Source organism: Danaus plexippus, chromosome Z (assembly GCF_018135715.1).
Source record: "Danaus plexippus chromosome Z, MEX_DaPlex, whole genome shotgun sequence".
In the NCBI taxonomy this organism is placed as follows: Eukaryota; Metazoa; Arthropoda; class Insecta; order Lepidoptera; family Nymphalidae; genus Danaus; species Danaus plexippus.
Window position 1 is genome coordinate 3,141,447 of NC_083559.1, and position 15,625 is coordinate 3,157,071.

General features: G+C 36.5%; 2 protein-coding genes across 3 annotated transcripts in view; one reads left to right on the forward strand and one right to left on the reverse strand.

Moving 5' to 3' along the window:
• Positions 1-201: 201 nt before the first annotated feature.
• LOC116777295 (uncharacterized) overlaps positions 202-15,625 on the reverse strand; it is a 43,170-nt gene continuing 27,746 nt past the window's right edge. The window contains exon 8 of the mRNA XM_032670759.2: positions 202-434. Coding sequence (XP_032526650.2) covers positions 293-434 — 142 coding nt within the window. The 3' untranslated portion in view covers positions 202-292. The remainder of the gene's footprint in view (positions 435-15,625) is intronic.
• Positions 1,103-3,131, forward strand: LOC116777297 (uncharacterized). Of its 2 annotated transcripts, XM_032670761.2 has the most exons (7): positions 1,103-1,184; positions 1,464-1,662; positions 1,733-1,823; positions 1,886-1,960; positions 2,224-2,324; positions 2,399-2,473; positions 2,603-3,131. In XM_032670761.2, exons 2-7 carry the CDS (start codon positions 1,483-1,485, stop codon positions 2,678-2,680), a joined length of 600 nt encoding a protein of 199 aa, XP_032526652.1. In that variant the 5' UTR covers positions 1,103-1,184; positions 1,464-1,482; the 3' UTR covers positions 2,681-3,131. The 2 variants fall into 2 exon arrangements, with proteins under 2 accessions (XP_032526652.1, XP_032526654.1); XM_032670763.2 differs by lacking the exon at positions 1,886-1,960.

Consider the following 15,625-nt stretch of genomic DNA (forward strand, 5'->3'; position numbering starts at 1 on the left):
TGTGGTATAACGTATATGCAAAAATTGATATATTCTTGTCATCCCGTCTATTATTCTATAAAAACTTTATATTAGTATTAACATTTTATAAGTAGGCAGTACTTATTATTTGTCTAAAATAAAAATATGGATGACAGCATCTTATAGATACTACCTAATTGTGATAAAAGAGGATATATACATGAAAAAAAAAAAAACAAATAATATATATGTTATTCTATTTGCAAAATTCTGGTAAAAATTTGCAACATCGAAATTAAAATATATATATGTAAAAAAAAAAATAGATTAATTATTTATTTTTTTTGCTCTTCAAAGCTTTGGCTGGCGATGCTGAAGCCGGGGCGCTTGAATTCAGGGTGTAAATTCTATAGAACAATGTCGATGCAACCACCATAAGTGTGGCTGTTATTGCGATGTATTCTACGCGGTTTCTGAAATAAAAAAAAAAGTAATAAAAAATTAGAAGGAACAGTCAGTATTAAATATACTTTATACATATAATAAGCGTTGGTATAGATTTTATTTAAACAACACGATGGAAGAATGTAACCATGTGAATCTTGAAAACGTTTTGAAGCAACAGGTCGGACATTTAAACGTGAATGTCGTCTTTGTTTACACATCAGAGAACGAACGTTACTGTGTCCCTGGCTTTAAATTAAATGTATCAAACAATATCTTATCTACTTTTGCTCGATCTATATTTCAAATAGCAGCAATCAATAACATATATTTCTTACTATAATGCATTATTATATTTTTTCCCCATTTAATATTTTCACTTCTCACATTATTTACGGTGTTTTAAATATTAGTATTCTTTTAGTCTGTTGCCGAAATTTGCTTTATTATCTTTGAATACAAGCATGGTCTTTTTAAATTTCCTTTATATTCTGTTATCATTAAATTTTTTAAAAAGCAATTTAAAATCAATTTGAAAGCGGTGCATTTTATAATATGTAGGTGCATAGGGTAGTGCCTGGGGAGAGCGACCCTCTATCGATCAGGGCCTTAACTAGAAGGCTTCCAGAATCTTCTCCAGGCATGCGCACAAACCCTGAGTCTAGTATTCGAGCTAAATCTAGGCATTCTACATTCAGGTCGCGGTTCGAGCAGTGCTTTGTTGTTCAAATAGTTTATATTGATTGAATCTTTACTGCGTGAATCATAATAAGGAATATGTAAGTATATCTTTGTATTTACTAGATTAAAACAAATCTTTTAATTTAAAATGTTTTGTATATATTTATAATGCTATAAAAAGCTATTGCGATTTCCAACTTAAGATTATTTTGTAAAATATTTAGCGATTTTCAATACTTTCTGTCGTACATTATATGTATTTCAATACAAAAAATGCATTTGAGTGTTAAAAGTTCCGTCTCTAACAAATTTCATGATTATTCCGTATAAATCTATAATTAAATGAAAGCACGCCCTTACAACTTATGACGCTTCAGATTTTGAAGGCGGGGAATTATGACCGTATACACGGAGAACATAGCGAAAAAGACCCTTTCTGAATATTCTAACTACGAAATGTCCGATAATAGAGATGAGACCGAGTTGCTGTGGGCGGTCGACGATAATTACGAGAATCGTAACAGAGATCGTAACAATCGTGTGCAGTCTGACCACAAGCAAGACGACGGCGTTCTGGTAATCAATCACATACGTGAAAATTATACAGACCATATGACAACCAAATAACGAATAATTTTATTAACAGGCATCGCACATGTCCGATAACATGAGCCAAGGATATTTCTTGGAGCAGCGTAAAGGCAACGATTCAGCTAGCTTCAGCGAATACTACTTGAGTATGTATGAAATTACGTAATGGCTGCTCAAAGAGACTTTGATTAATCGATGAGCATTTCAGGGGAGTGGGAGATGAAGGCGATGCAAAAACTGAGCATGCGTCAGAACCAGCCAGTATCCGCAGCCGAACCGGACTGTACGTAACGCAATATTGATTTATTGCAACGCGCATCCCCAAGCGTTGCAACTGACGCCATTTTGAAAACTCACTTCCGGATCCGACATTTTAGAACCATCTTCGAATCTCACTATGGTTTCAATTATGAAAGGAATTTATTTATATTCGACTTCATACTACTTAAGCGATATCTTTACGGTCGCACGATATTTCAACTAATTTTAAAGATTTTATTTTTCTATTTTCATTGTTGTTGATCGTGATTACAAATTCATTTGTAGGGTCACCAGCTCCACCAGAAGCTTTCGAAATTGGCCGAGATTTTTCTTTTGACGGCTATGACAACATTGAATGCGAACTATCCAGAGACCTCAACAACATGGTACGTGGCTTACGATAAATTAATGCTGGTGATTCATGTGCTGACAAATTGACTATATTATTATATCTTTTAAGGGACTTAATCACAGGCCGAGGATACCAGCACCTCGTCCTCCCAATCAGCAATATTATCTATTCGAAACGTCATCGGTAATCAATTTATAATTATATTTTATACTTAAAAACATTAAATCAAATATTAGTTCAAAAGTAACTCTCATGAAGATGAAATACTTGATGTATTACAAAGTAGTGCCTAATTATAATTTTTGGTTTCAGAACGAAGATGGCGAAGACTGTGTTTTATCAGAAGATTCCTTTTCTTACAAAGATATGGATACAACTTACTCTCCTTAAGCCACATCATCTAACATATTTATCAATATCTTCAATTGTGTACTATATTTTCTTAAGGTTTAGAGGTAAGATTTTGTTTATTTATCACTAGAATAAAACAGAACCTACCTAGTAGGAAAACATTATAGTTTGTAAGGAGTGTATATATTCAATTATTTTTTGTCATCTATCACATCTCCCTGATCTGAAGTGACATATTTACATTGGTATAACTTTATTTATATCACGAATATCACTCCATAATTTAATGATAATTGAAATTTATGTAGGGTTTTTCAATAAGGATTAATTCCATTCCAAAATCTACCCGTTTTAAATTAAATTAAAAAATCTGTGTGCGTGGTTTTAACAAAAAAATGTTTAATTTAAAAGGTCCATATATGTCATTAAGCATGGAAGATGACATAATTCAAACGTCTGCCTCGGTTTCTCACAGAGGCACGGATCCGAGTGGCCCAATTTTCAACTAATGTTCCGCATAGATCCGGCGGAATTTGAGCGACGGCTTGTGTTATGTTTGACTTTAAGGCGTCGGTGAATTTTAACTTATTTACATAAACCTGCGACTTCAAAATAAGCCAAAAAACAATTCCAGCGGGGTTAAATGGTATGACCTTGGTAGCCAATTTACATCACACCAGCGAGAAATAACCTTCGTTTCAAATCGCTCATGCAGAATGTCAATCGTGGCATCCGCTATGTGTGGCATATAGTTGTCTTGCTGGAACCACATGTCTTTTAGGTCCATATGGTTTTATGTAGACCATAAGAAATTAGTAATCATCATTCTATAGCGCTCGCGATTATTTGTGACCGCTTCACCAATGTCAATTTGGAAAAAAATACGGTCCAATAAACCCGCCGGCCCAAAATCCGCACCAAACGACAATTTTTTGAGGATGTATTATCACCTGATACGCCTCGTGTAAGAACGAGGTAGAATGCGAAAGCGACCCCTTGTAGCTCCACTTATGGTGGCTGAGGGTAGCCGGGTGGGTTTTAGCCGGTAGGAATCCAGCATAATCACACGCCTCCCCCCGGGGCGTGTGGTATCCATGAGGATTTCCCACCAATTAAAAAAAAACAAGGCCTCGTGTGAGAGTGTTTTGTCCCATATGCGGAATTTAGTTTGTTAACAAAGCCATTCATCCAAAACAGCGAATCGTCGCTAAAGATGATTTTTCGGCCAAAATCTGGATCCTATTCTAAATAATTTGAAGCCCAGTCAGCGAACAAACACCGTTGTCTGTGTTCTTGAATTTTGAGCTCTTGGATCACCTGAATCTTATACGGTTGTAACCCTAAGTTTCGCCGCAAAATTCGCCAAGTTGAAGTGAGCAAAAGACCAAGTTCTCGTGCACATCGAGGAATCGACTGTTTCGGATTTTGTTGTACACTTTGACGAATCGCGGAGATGTTCTCGGCTGATCTTGTGTTTCTTGAACGCACGGATGTGGGCAGTTTGCACTTACGATCACTTATTTCGATAATAAAGTTTAACATTTGTACTCGCTGTTCAATCGTGTAACCTCCCATGGTAATTTGGCATAAGTAACTAAATAATAATCAAAAGATTGGACAAATGTCATCAATACAAAATGGCCGCCACAGGATGAGAATCTACCCGCCCTTATTGGAAAACCCTTAATTAAGAAACCTCTTCTTAGACAATAGGTTAAAATAATATGTTTCTACTTCTTCGCTGTACATAATAAAGCTCTAAAGTTATATATACTGTACATATGACCACATAAACAAGACGTTCCCAATGTAGAATACTGATAAAAGAAAAAAAAATCTGGTATGATTTTTTTTTTAATTGCACACCAGGTTTTTAAACTACAAACTCTAGATACATTTAAAAATGAGAGCTAGTTGTGTTTGAAGGTCAATGTTTTATATTAATCATTACCTAAGGTGGTAGAGACGTTCGTCTCACCTGGGGTAGTACCACCATCCTTCACCCCACTTGTGTTACAAACGTAACAACAGAAGGACAGCCAGTCCCCTGATGTTGTTTTTCTCGCTTCTTTGCAATATCGTTTCACTTTGAATTACTCTATTCTACAGTTTCCATTGGTTACAAATTGTTTCAATTCAATAGGTTATCTCCCTCGCTGGTTCAAGCGTTCTTCTTAATTTATCATCTTCATTGACTCAACGAAACTAATACACGATTGGCCTTTAGCTCAGAATAACTACCGTAACTGATCGGTTTGACAGTTTATGCGGTCGCAGTTATCGTGCGTAAGAACTTTCGTGTAAAAGGCCTTTGATTACTTATATACCGTATATAATTAATTGATTAGCACTCGTTTAACTTGACATTCTGTCGCATTACTCCTTTAAATATAATCATTGACTATAAACACTGTAGGCACTTTCATTGTGCCTGCTTGTTTCATCGTTGACCCAAAAAGCCAGCGACGAAAACTTGCATCAAGCGCACTGTTAGTTGATAGATAATCTTAAGATTTTTGAATCTTGATTCATTCATCTCATCCTTGTCTAGTTAGGAGGATATATCTTAACCTCAGTATTTATAGTAAATGTAGGTATCGTACTTATAATCAATGTCAAGTTTTGAACTTTAGTTCTTTTTAATGAGAAGGTTTAATTACTTAAGGTGGTAGAGACGCTCGTCTCGCCTGGGGTAGTACCACCATCCTTCACCCCACTTGTGTTACAAACGTAACAACAGAAGGACAGCCAGTCCCCTGATGTTGTTTTTCTCGCTTCTTTGCAATATCGTTTCACTTTGAATTACTCTATTCTACAGTTTCCATTGGTTACAAATTGTTTCAATTCAATAGGTTATCTCCCTCGCTGGTTCAAGCGTTCTTCTTAATTTATCATCTTCATTGACTCAACGAAACTAATACACGATTGGCCTTTAGCTCAGAATAACTACCGTAACTGATCGGTTTGACAGTTTATGCGGTCGCAGTTATCGTGCGTAAGAACTTTCGTGTAAAAGGCCTTTGATTACTTATATACCGTATATAATTAATTGATTAGCACTCGTTTAACTTGACATTCTGTCGCATTACTCCTTTAATATAATCATTGACTATAAACACTGTAGGCACTTTCATTGTGCCTGCTTGTTTCATCGTTGACCCAAAAAGCCAGCGACGAAAACTTGCATCAAGCGCACTGTTAGTTGATAGATAATCTTAAGATTTTTGAATCTTTATTCATTCATCTCATCCTTGTCTAGTTAGGAGGATATATCTTAACCTCAGTATTTATAGTAAATGTAGGTATCGTACTTATAATCAATGTCAAGTTTTGAACTTTAGTTCTTTTTAATGAGAAGGTTTAATTACTTAAGGTGGTAGAGACGCTCGTCTCGCCTGGGGTAGTACCACCATCCTTCACCCCACTTGTGTTACAAACGTAACAACAGAAGGACAGCCAGTCCCCTGATGTTGTTTTTCTCGCTTCTTTGCAATATCGTTTCACTTTGAATTACTCTATTCTACAGTTTCCATTGGTTACAAATTGTTTCAATTCAATAGGTTATCTCCCTCGCTGGTTCAAGCGTTCTTCTTAATTTATCATCTTCATTGACTCAACGAAACTAATACACGATTGGCCTTTAGCTCAGAATAACTACCGTAACTGATCGGTTTGACAGTTTATGCGGTCGCAGTTATCGTGCGTAAGAACTTTCGTGTAAAAGGCCTTTGATTACTTATATACCGTATATAATTAATTGATTAGCACTCGTTTAACTTGACATTCTGTCGCATTACTCCTTTAAATATAATCATTGACTATAAACACTGTAGGCACTTTCATTGTGCCTGCTTGTTTCATCGTTGACCCAAAAAGCCAGCGACGAAAACTTGCATCAAGCGCACTGTTAGTTGATAGATAATCTTAAGATTTTTGAATCTTGATTCATTCATCTCATCCTTGTCTAGTTAGGAGGATATATCTTAACCTCAGTATTTATAGTAAATGTAGGTATCGTACTTATAATCAATGTCAAGTTTTGAACTTTAGTTCTTTTTAATGAGAAGGTTTAATTACTTAAGGTGGTAGAGACGCTCGTCTCGCCTGGGGTAGTACCACCATCCTTCACCCCACTTGTGTTACAAACGTAACAACAGAAGGACAGCCAGTCCCCTGATGTTGTTTTTCTCGCTTCTTTGCAATATCGTTTCACTTTGAATTACTCTATTCTACAGTTTCCATTGGTTACAAATTGTTTCAATTCAATAGGTTATCTCCCTCGCTGGTTCAAGCGTTCTTCTTAATTTATCATCTTCATTGACTCAACGAAACTAATACACGATTGGCCTTTAGCTCAGAATAACTACCGTAACTGATCGGTTTGACAGTTTATGCGGTCGCAGTTATCGTGCGTAAGAACTTTCGTGTAAAAGGCCTTTGATTACTTATATACCGTATATAATTAATTGATTAGCACTCGTTTTACTTGACATTCTGTCGCATTACTCCTTTAAATATAATCATTGACTATAAACACTGTAGGCACTTTCATTGTGCCTGCTTGTTTCATCGTTGACCCAAAAAGCCAGCGACGAAAACTTGCATCAAGCGCACTGTTAGTTGATAGATAATCTTAAGATTTTTGAATCTTGATTCATTCATCTCATCCTTGTCTAGTTAGGAGGATATATCTTAACCTCAGTATTTATAGTAAATGTAGGTATCGTACTTATAATCAATGTCAAGTTTTGAACTTTAGTTCTTTTTAATGAGAATGTTTAATTACTTAAGGTGGTAGAGACGCTCGTCTCGCCTGGGGTAGTACCACCATCCTTCACCCCACTTGTGTTACAAACGTAACAACAGAAGGACAGCCAGTCCCCTGATGTTGTTTTTCTCGCTTCTTTGCAATATCGTTTCACTTTGAATTACTCTATTCTACAGTTTTCATTGGTTACAAATTGTTTCAATTCAATAGGTTATCTCCCTCGCTGGTTCAAGCGTTCTTCTTAATTTATCATCTTCATTGACTCAACGAAACTAATACACGATTGGCCTTTAGCTCAGAATAACTACCGTAACTGATCGGTTTGACAGTTTATGCGGTCGCAGTTATCGTGCGTAAGAACTTTCGTGTAAAAGGCCTTTGATTACTTATATACCGTATATAATTAATTGATTAGCACTCGTTTAACTTGACATTCTGTCGCATTACTCCTTTTAATATAATCATTGACTATAAACACTGTAGGCACTTTCATTGTGCCTGCTTGTTTCATCGTTGACCCAAAAAGCCAGCGACGAAAACTTGCATCAAGCGCACTGTAAGTTGATAGATAATCTTAAGATTTTTGAATCTTGATTCATTCATCTCATCCTTGTCTAGTTAGGAGGATATATCTTAACCTCAGTATTTATAGTAAATGTAGGTATCGTACTTATAATCAATGTCAAGTTTTGAACTTTAGTTCTTTTTAATGAGAAGGTTTAATTACTTAAGGTGGTAGAGACGCTCGTCTCGCCTGGGGTAGTACCACCATCCTTCACCCCACTTGTGTTACAAACGTAACAACAGAAGGACAGCCAGTCCCCTGATGTTGTTTTTCTCGCTTCTTTGCAATATCGTTTCACTTTGAATTACTCTATTCTACAGTTTCCATTGGTTACAAATTGTTTCAATTCAATAGGTTATCTCCCTCGCTGGTTCAAGCGTTCTTCTTAATTTATCATCTTCATTGACTCAACTAAACTAATAAACGACTGGCCTTTAGCTCAGAATAACTACCGTAACTGGTCGGTTTGACAATTTTTGCGGTCGCAGTTATCGTGCGTAAGAACTTTCGTGTAAAAGGCCTTTGATTACTTATAAACCGTATATAATTAATTGATTAGCACTCGTTTTACTTGACATTCTGTCGCATTACTCCTTTAAATATAATCATTGACTATAAACACTGTAGGCACTTTCATTGTGCCTGCTTGTTTCATCGTTGACCCAAAAAGCCAGCGACGAAAACTTGCATCAAGCGCACTGTAAGTTGATAGATAATCTTAAGATTTTTGAATCTTGATTCATTCATCTCATCCTTGTCTAGTTAGGAGGATATATCTTAACCTCAGTATTTATAGTAAATGTAGGTATCGTACTTATAATCAATGTCAAGTTTTGAACTTTAGTTCTTTTTAATGAGAAGGTTTAATTACTTAAGGTGGTAGAGACGCTCGTCTCGCCTGGGGTAGTACCACCATCCTTCACCCCACTTGTGTTACAAACGTAACAACAGAAGGACAGCCAGTCCCCTGATGTTGTTTTTCTCGCTTCTTTGCAATATCGTTTCACTTTGAATTACTCTATTCTACAGTTTCCATTGGTTACAAATTGTTTCAATTCAATAGGTTATCTCCCTCGCTGGTTCAAGCGTTCTTCTTAATTTATCATCTTCATTGACTCAACTAAACTAATAAACGACTGGCCTTTAGCTCAGAATAACTACCGTAACTGGTCGGTTTGACAATTTTTGCGGTCGCAGTTATCGTGCGTAAGAACTTTCGTGTAAAAGGCCTTTGATTACTTATAACCGTATATAATTAATTGATTAGCACTCGTTTTACTTGACATTCTGTCGCATTACTCCTTTAAATATAATCATTGACTATAACACTGTAGGCACTTTCATTGTGCCTGCTTGTTTCATCGTTGACCCAAAAAGCCAGCGACGAAAACTTGCATCAAGCGCACTGTTAGTTGATAGATAATCTTAAGATTTTTGAATCTTTATTCATTCATCTCATCCTTGTCTAGTTAGGAGGATATATCTTAACCTCAGTATTTATAGTAAATGTAGGTATCGTACTTATAATCAATGTCAAGTTTTGAACTTTAGTTCTTTTTAATGAGAAGGTTTAATTACTTAAGGTGGTAGAGACGCTCGTCTCGCCTGGGGTAGTACCACCATCCTTCACCCACTTGTGTTACAAACGTAACAACAGAAGGACAGCCAGTCCCCTGATGTTGTTTTTCTCGCTTCTTTGCAATATCGTTTCACTTTGAATTACTCTATTCTACAGTTTCCATTGGTTACAAATTGTTTCAATTCAATAGGTTATCTCCCTCGCTGGTTCAAGCGTTCTTCTTAATTTATCATCTTCATTGACTCAACGAAACTAATACACGATTGGCCTTTAGCTCAGAATAACTACCGTAACTGGTCGGTTTGACAGTTTTTGCGGTCGCAGTTATCGTGCGTAAGAACTTTCGTGTAAAAGGCCTTTGATTACTTATATACCGTATATAATTCATTGATTAGCACTCGTTTAACTTGACATTCTGTCGCATTACTCCTTTTTATTATAAACATTGACTATAAGCAATCTAGGCACTTTCATCGTGCCTGCTTGTTTCATCGTTGACCCAAAAAGCCAGCGATGAAAACTTGCATCAAGCGCACCGTTAGTTGATAGATAATCTTAAGACTGTTGAATCTTTATTCATTCATCTCATCCTTGTCTAGTTAGTAGGATATATCTTAACCTGAGTATTTATAGTAAATGTAGGTATCGTACTTATAATCAATGTCAAGTTTTGTACTTTAGTTCTTTTTAATGAGAAGGTTTAATTACTTAAGGTGGTAGAGACGCTCGTCTCGCCTGGGGTAGTACCACCATCCTTCACCCCACTTGTGTTACAAACGTAACAACAGAAGGACAGCCAGTCCCCTGATGTTGTTTTTCTCGCTTCTTTGCAATATCGTTTCACTTTGAATTACTCTATTCTACAGTTTCCATTGGTTACAAATTGTTTCAATTCAATAGGTTATCTCCCTCGCTGGTTCAAGCGTTCTTCTTAATTTATCATCTTCATTGACTCAACGAAACTAATACACGATTGGCCTTTAGCTCAGAATAACTACCGTAACTGATCGGTTTGACAGTTTATGCGGTCGCAGTTATCGTGCGTAAGAACTTTCGTGTAAAAGGCCTTTGATTACTTATATACCGTATATAATTAATTGATTAGCACTCGTTTAACTTGACATTCAGTCGCATTACTCCTTTTATTATATAAACATTGACTATAAGCACTTGAGGCACTTTCATTGTGCCTGCTTGTTTCATCGTTGACCCAAAAAGCCAGCGGCGAAAAGTTGCATTAAGCGCACCGTTAGTTGATAGATAATCTTAAGATTTTTGAATCTTTATTCATTCATCTCATCCTTGTCTAGTTAGTAGGATATATCTTAACCTCAGTATTTATAGTAAATGTAGGTATCGTACTTATAATCAATGTCAAGTTTTGAACTTTAGTTCTTTTTAATGAGAAGGTTTAATTACTTAAGGTGGTAGAGACGCTCGTCTCGCCTGGGGTAGTACCACCATCCTTCACCCCACTTGTGTTACAAACGTAACAACAGAAGGACAGCCAGTCCCCTGATGTTGTTTTTCTCGCTTCTTTGCAATATCGTTTCACTTTGAATTACTCTATTCTACAGTTTCCATTGGTTACAAATTGTTTCAATTCAATAGGTTATCTCCCTCGCTGGTTCAAGCGTTCTTCTTAATTTATCATCTTCATTGACTTAACGAAACTAATACACGATTGGCCTTTAGCTCAGAATAACTACCGTAACTGATCGGTTTGACAGTTTATGCGGTCGCAGTTATCGTGCGTAAGAACTTTCGTGTAAAAGGCCTTTGATTACTTATATACCGTATATAATTAATTGATTAGCACTCGTTTAACTTGACATTCAGTCGCATTACTCCTTTTATTATATAAACATTGACTATAAGCACTTGAGGCACTTTCATTGTGCCTGCTTGTTTCATCGTTGACCCAAAAAGCCAGCGGCGAAAAGTTGCATCAAGCGCAGCGTTAGTTGATAGATAATCTTAAGATTTTTGAATCTTTATTCATTCATCTCATCCTTGTCTAGTTAGGAGGATATATCTTAACCTCAGTATTTATAGTAAATGTAGGTATCGTACTTATAATCAATGTCAAGTTTTGAACTTTAGTTCTTTTTAATGAGAAGGTTTAATTACTTAAGGTGGTAGAGACGCTCGTCTCGCCTGGGGTAGTACCACCATCCTTCACCCCACTTGTGTTACAAACGTAACAACAGAAGGACAGCCAGTCCCCTGATGTTGTTTTTCTCGCTTCTTTGCAATATCGTTTCACTTTGAATTACTCTATTCTACAGTTTCCATTGGTTACAAATTGTTTCAATTCAATAGGTTATCTCCCTCGCTGGTTCAAGCGTTCTTCTTAATTTATCATCTTCATTGACTTAACGAAACTAATACACGATTGGCCTTTAGCTCAGAATAACTACCGTAACTGATCGGTTTGACAGTTTATGCGGTCGCAGTTATCGTGCGTAAGAACTTTCGTGTAAAAGGCCTTTGATTACTTATATACCGTATATAATTAATTGATTAGCACTCGTTTAACTTGACATTCAGTCGCATTACTCCTTTTATTATATAAACATTGACTATAAGCACTTGAGGCACTTTCATTGTGCCTGCTTGTTTCATCGTTGACCCTAAAAGCCAGCGGCGAAAAGTTGCATCAAGCGCACCGTTAGTTGATAGATAATCTTAAGATTTTTGAATCTTTATTCATTCATCTCATCCTTGTCTAGTTAGGAGGATATATCTTAACCTCAGTATTTATAGTAAATGTAGGTATCGTACTTATAATCAATGTCAAGTTTTGAACTTTAGTTCTTTTTAATGAGAAGGTTTAATTACTTAAGGTGGTAGAGACGCTCGTCTCGCCTGGGGTAGTACCACCATCCTTCACCCCACTTGTGTTACAAACGTAACAACAGAAGGACAGCCAGTCCCCTGATGTTGTTTTTCTCGCTTCTTTGCAATATCGTTTCACTTTGAATTACTCTATTCTACAGTTTCCATTGGTTACAAATTGTTTCAATTCAATAGGTTATCTCCCTCGCTGGTTCAAGCGTTCTTCTTAATTTATCATCTTCATTGACTCAACGAAACTAATACACGACTGGCCGTTAGCTCAGAATAACTACCGTAACTGGTCGGTTTGACAGTTTTTGCGGTCGCAGTTATCGTGCGTAAGAACTTTCGTGTAAAAGGCCTTTGATTACTTATATACCGTATATAATTAATTGATTAGCACTCGTTTTACTTGACATTCTGTCGCATTACTCCTTTAAATATAATCATTGACTATAAGCAATCTAGGCACTTTCATCGTGTCTGCTTGTTTCATCGTTGACCCAAAAAGCCAGCGATGAAAACTTGCATCAAGCGCACCGTTAGTTGATAGATAATCTTAAGACTGTTGAATCTTTATTCATTCATCTCATCCTTGTCTAGTTAGTAGGATATATCTTAACCTGAGTATTTATAGTAAATGTAGGTATCGTACTTATAATCAATGTCAAGTTTTGAACTTTAGTTCTTTTTAATGAGAAGGTTTAATTACTTAAGGTGGTAGAGACGCTCGTCTCGCCTGGGGTAGTACCACCATCCTTCACCCCACTTGTGTTACAAACGTAACAACAGAAGGACAGCCAGTCCCCTGATGTTGTTTTTCTCGCTTCTTTGCAATATCGTTTCACTTTGAATTACTCTATTCTACAGTTTCCATTGGTTACAAATTGTTTCAATTCAATAGGTTATCTCCATCGATGGTTCAAGCGTTCTTCTTAATTTATCATCTTCATTGACTCAACTAAACTAATACACGACTGGCCGTTAGCTCAGAATAACTACCGTAACTGGTCGGTTTGACAGTTTTTGCGGTCGCAGTTATCGTGCGTAAGAACTTTCGTGTAAAAGGCCTTTGATTACTTATATACCGTATATAATTCATTGATTAGCACTCGTTTAACTTGACATTCTGTCGCATTACACCTTTTTATTATAAACATTGACTATAAGCAATCTAGGCACTTTCATCGTGTCTGCTTGTTTCATCGTTGACCCAAAAAGCCAGCGATGAAAACTTGCATCAAGCGCACCGTTAGTTGATAGATAATCTTAAGACTGTTGAATCTTTATTCATTCATCTCATCCTTGTCTAGTTAGTAGGATATATCTTAACCTGAGTATTTATAGTAAATGTAGGTATCGTACTTATAATCAATGTCAAGTTTTGAACTTTAGTTCTTTTTAATGAGAAGGTTTAATTACTTAAGGTGGTAGAGACGCTCGTCTCGCCTGGGGTAGTACCACCATCCTTCACCCCACTTGTGTTACAAACGTAACAACAGAAGGACAGCCAGTCCCCTGATGTTGTTTTTCTCGCTTCTTTGCAATATCGTTTCACTTTGAATTACTCTATTCTACAGTTTCCATTGGTTACAAATTGTTTCAATTCAATAGGTTATCTCCCTCGCTGGTTCAAGCGTTCTTCTTAATTTATCATCTTCATTGACTCAACGAAACTAATACACGATTGGCCTTTAGCTCAGAATAACTACCGTAACTGGTCGGTTTGACAGTTTTTGCGGTCGCAGTTATCGTGCGTAAGAACTTTCGTGTAAAAGGCCTTTGATTACTTATATACCGTATATAATTAATTGATTAGCACTCGTTTAACTTGACATTCTGTCGCATTACTCCTTTTTATTATAAACATTGACTATAAGCAATCTAGGCACTTTCATCGTGCCTGCTTGTTTCATCGTTGACCCAAAAAGCCAGCGATGAAAACTTGCATCAAGCGCACCGTTAGTTGATAGATAATCTTAAGACTGTTGAATCTTTATTCATTCATCTCATCCTTGTCTAGTTAGTAGGATATATCTTAACCTGAGTATTTATAGTAAATGTAGGTATCGTACTTATAATCAATGTCAAGTTTTGTACTTTAGTTCTTTTTAATGAGAAGGTTTAATTACTTAAGGTGGTAGAGACGCTCGTCTCGCCTGGGGTAGTACCACCATCCTTCACCCCACTTGTGTTACAAACGTAACAACAGAAGGACAGCCAGTCCCCTGATGTTGTTTTTCTCGCTTCTTTGCAATATCGTTTTACTTTGAATTACTCTATTCTACAGTTTCCATTGGTTACAAATTGTTTCAATTCAATAGGTTATCTCCCTCGCTGGTTCAAGCGTTCTTCTTTATTTATCATCTTCATTGACTCAACGAAACTAATACACGATTGGCCTTTAGCTCAGAATAACTACCGTAACTGGTCGGTTTGACAGTTTTTGCGGTCGCAGTTATCGCGCGTAAGAACTTTCGTGTAAAAGGCCTTTGATTACTTATATACCGTATATAATTCATTGATTAGCACTCGTTTAACTTGACATTCTGTCGCATTACTCCTTTTTATTATAAACATTGACTATAAGCAATCTAGGCACTTTCATCGTGCCTGCTTGTTTCATCGTTGACCCAAAAAGCCAGCGATGAAAACTTGCATCAAGCGCACCGTTAGTTGATAGATAATCTTAAGACTGTTGAATCTTGATTCATTCATCTCATCCTTGTCTAGTTAGGAGGATATATCTTAACCTCAGTATTTATAGTAAATGTAGGTACCGTACTTATAATCAATGTCAAGTTTTGAACTTTAGTTCTTTTTAATGAGAAGGTTTAATTACTTAAGGTGGTAGAGACGCTCGTCTCGCCTGGGGTAGTACCACCATCCTTCACCCCACTTGTGTTACAAACGTAACAACAGAAGGACAGCCAGTCCCCTGATGTTGTTTTTCTCGCTTCTTTGCAATATCGTTTCACTTTGAATTACTCTATTCTACAGTTTCCATTGGTTACAAATTGTTTCAATTCAATAGGTTATCTCCCTCGCTGGTTCAAGCGTTCTTCTTAATTTATCATCTTCATTGACTCAACGAAACTAATACACGATTGGCCTTTAGCTCAGAATAACTACCGTAACTGATCGGTTTGACAGTTTATGCGGTCGCAGTTATCGTGCGTAAGAACTTTCGTGTAAAAGGCCTTTGATTACTTATATACCGTATATAATTAATTG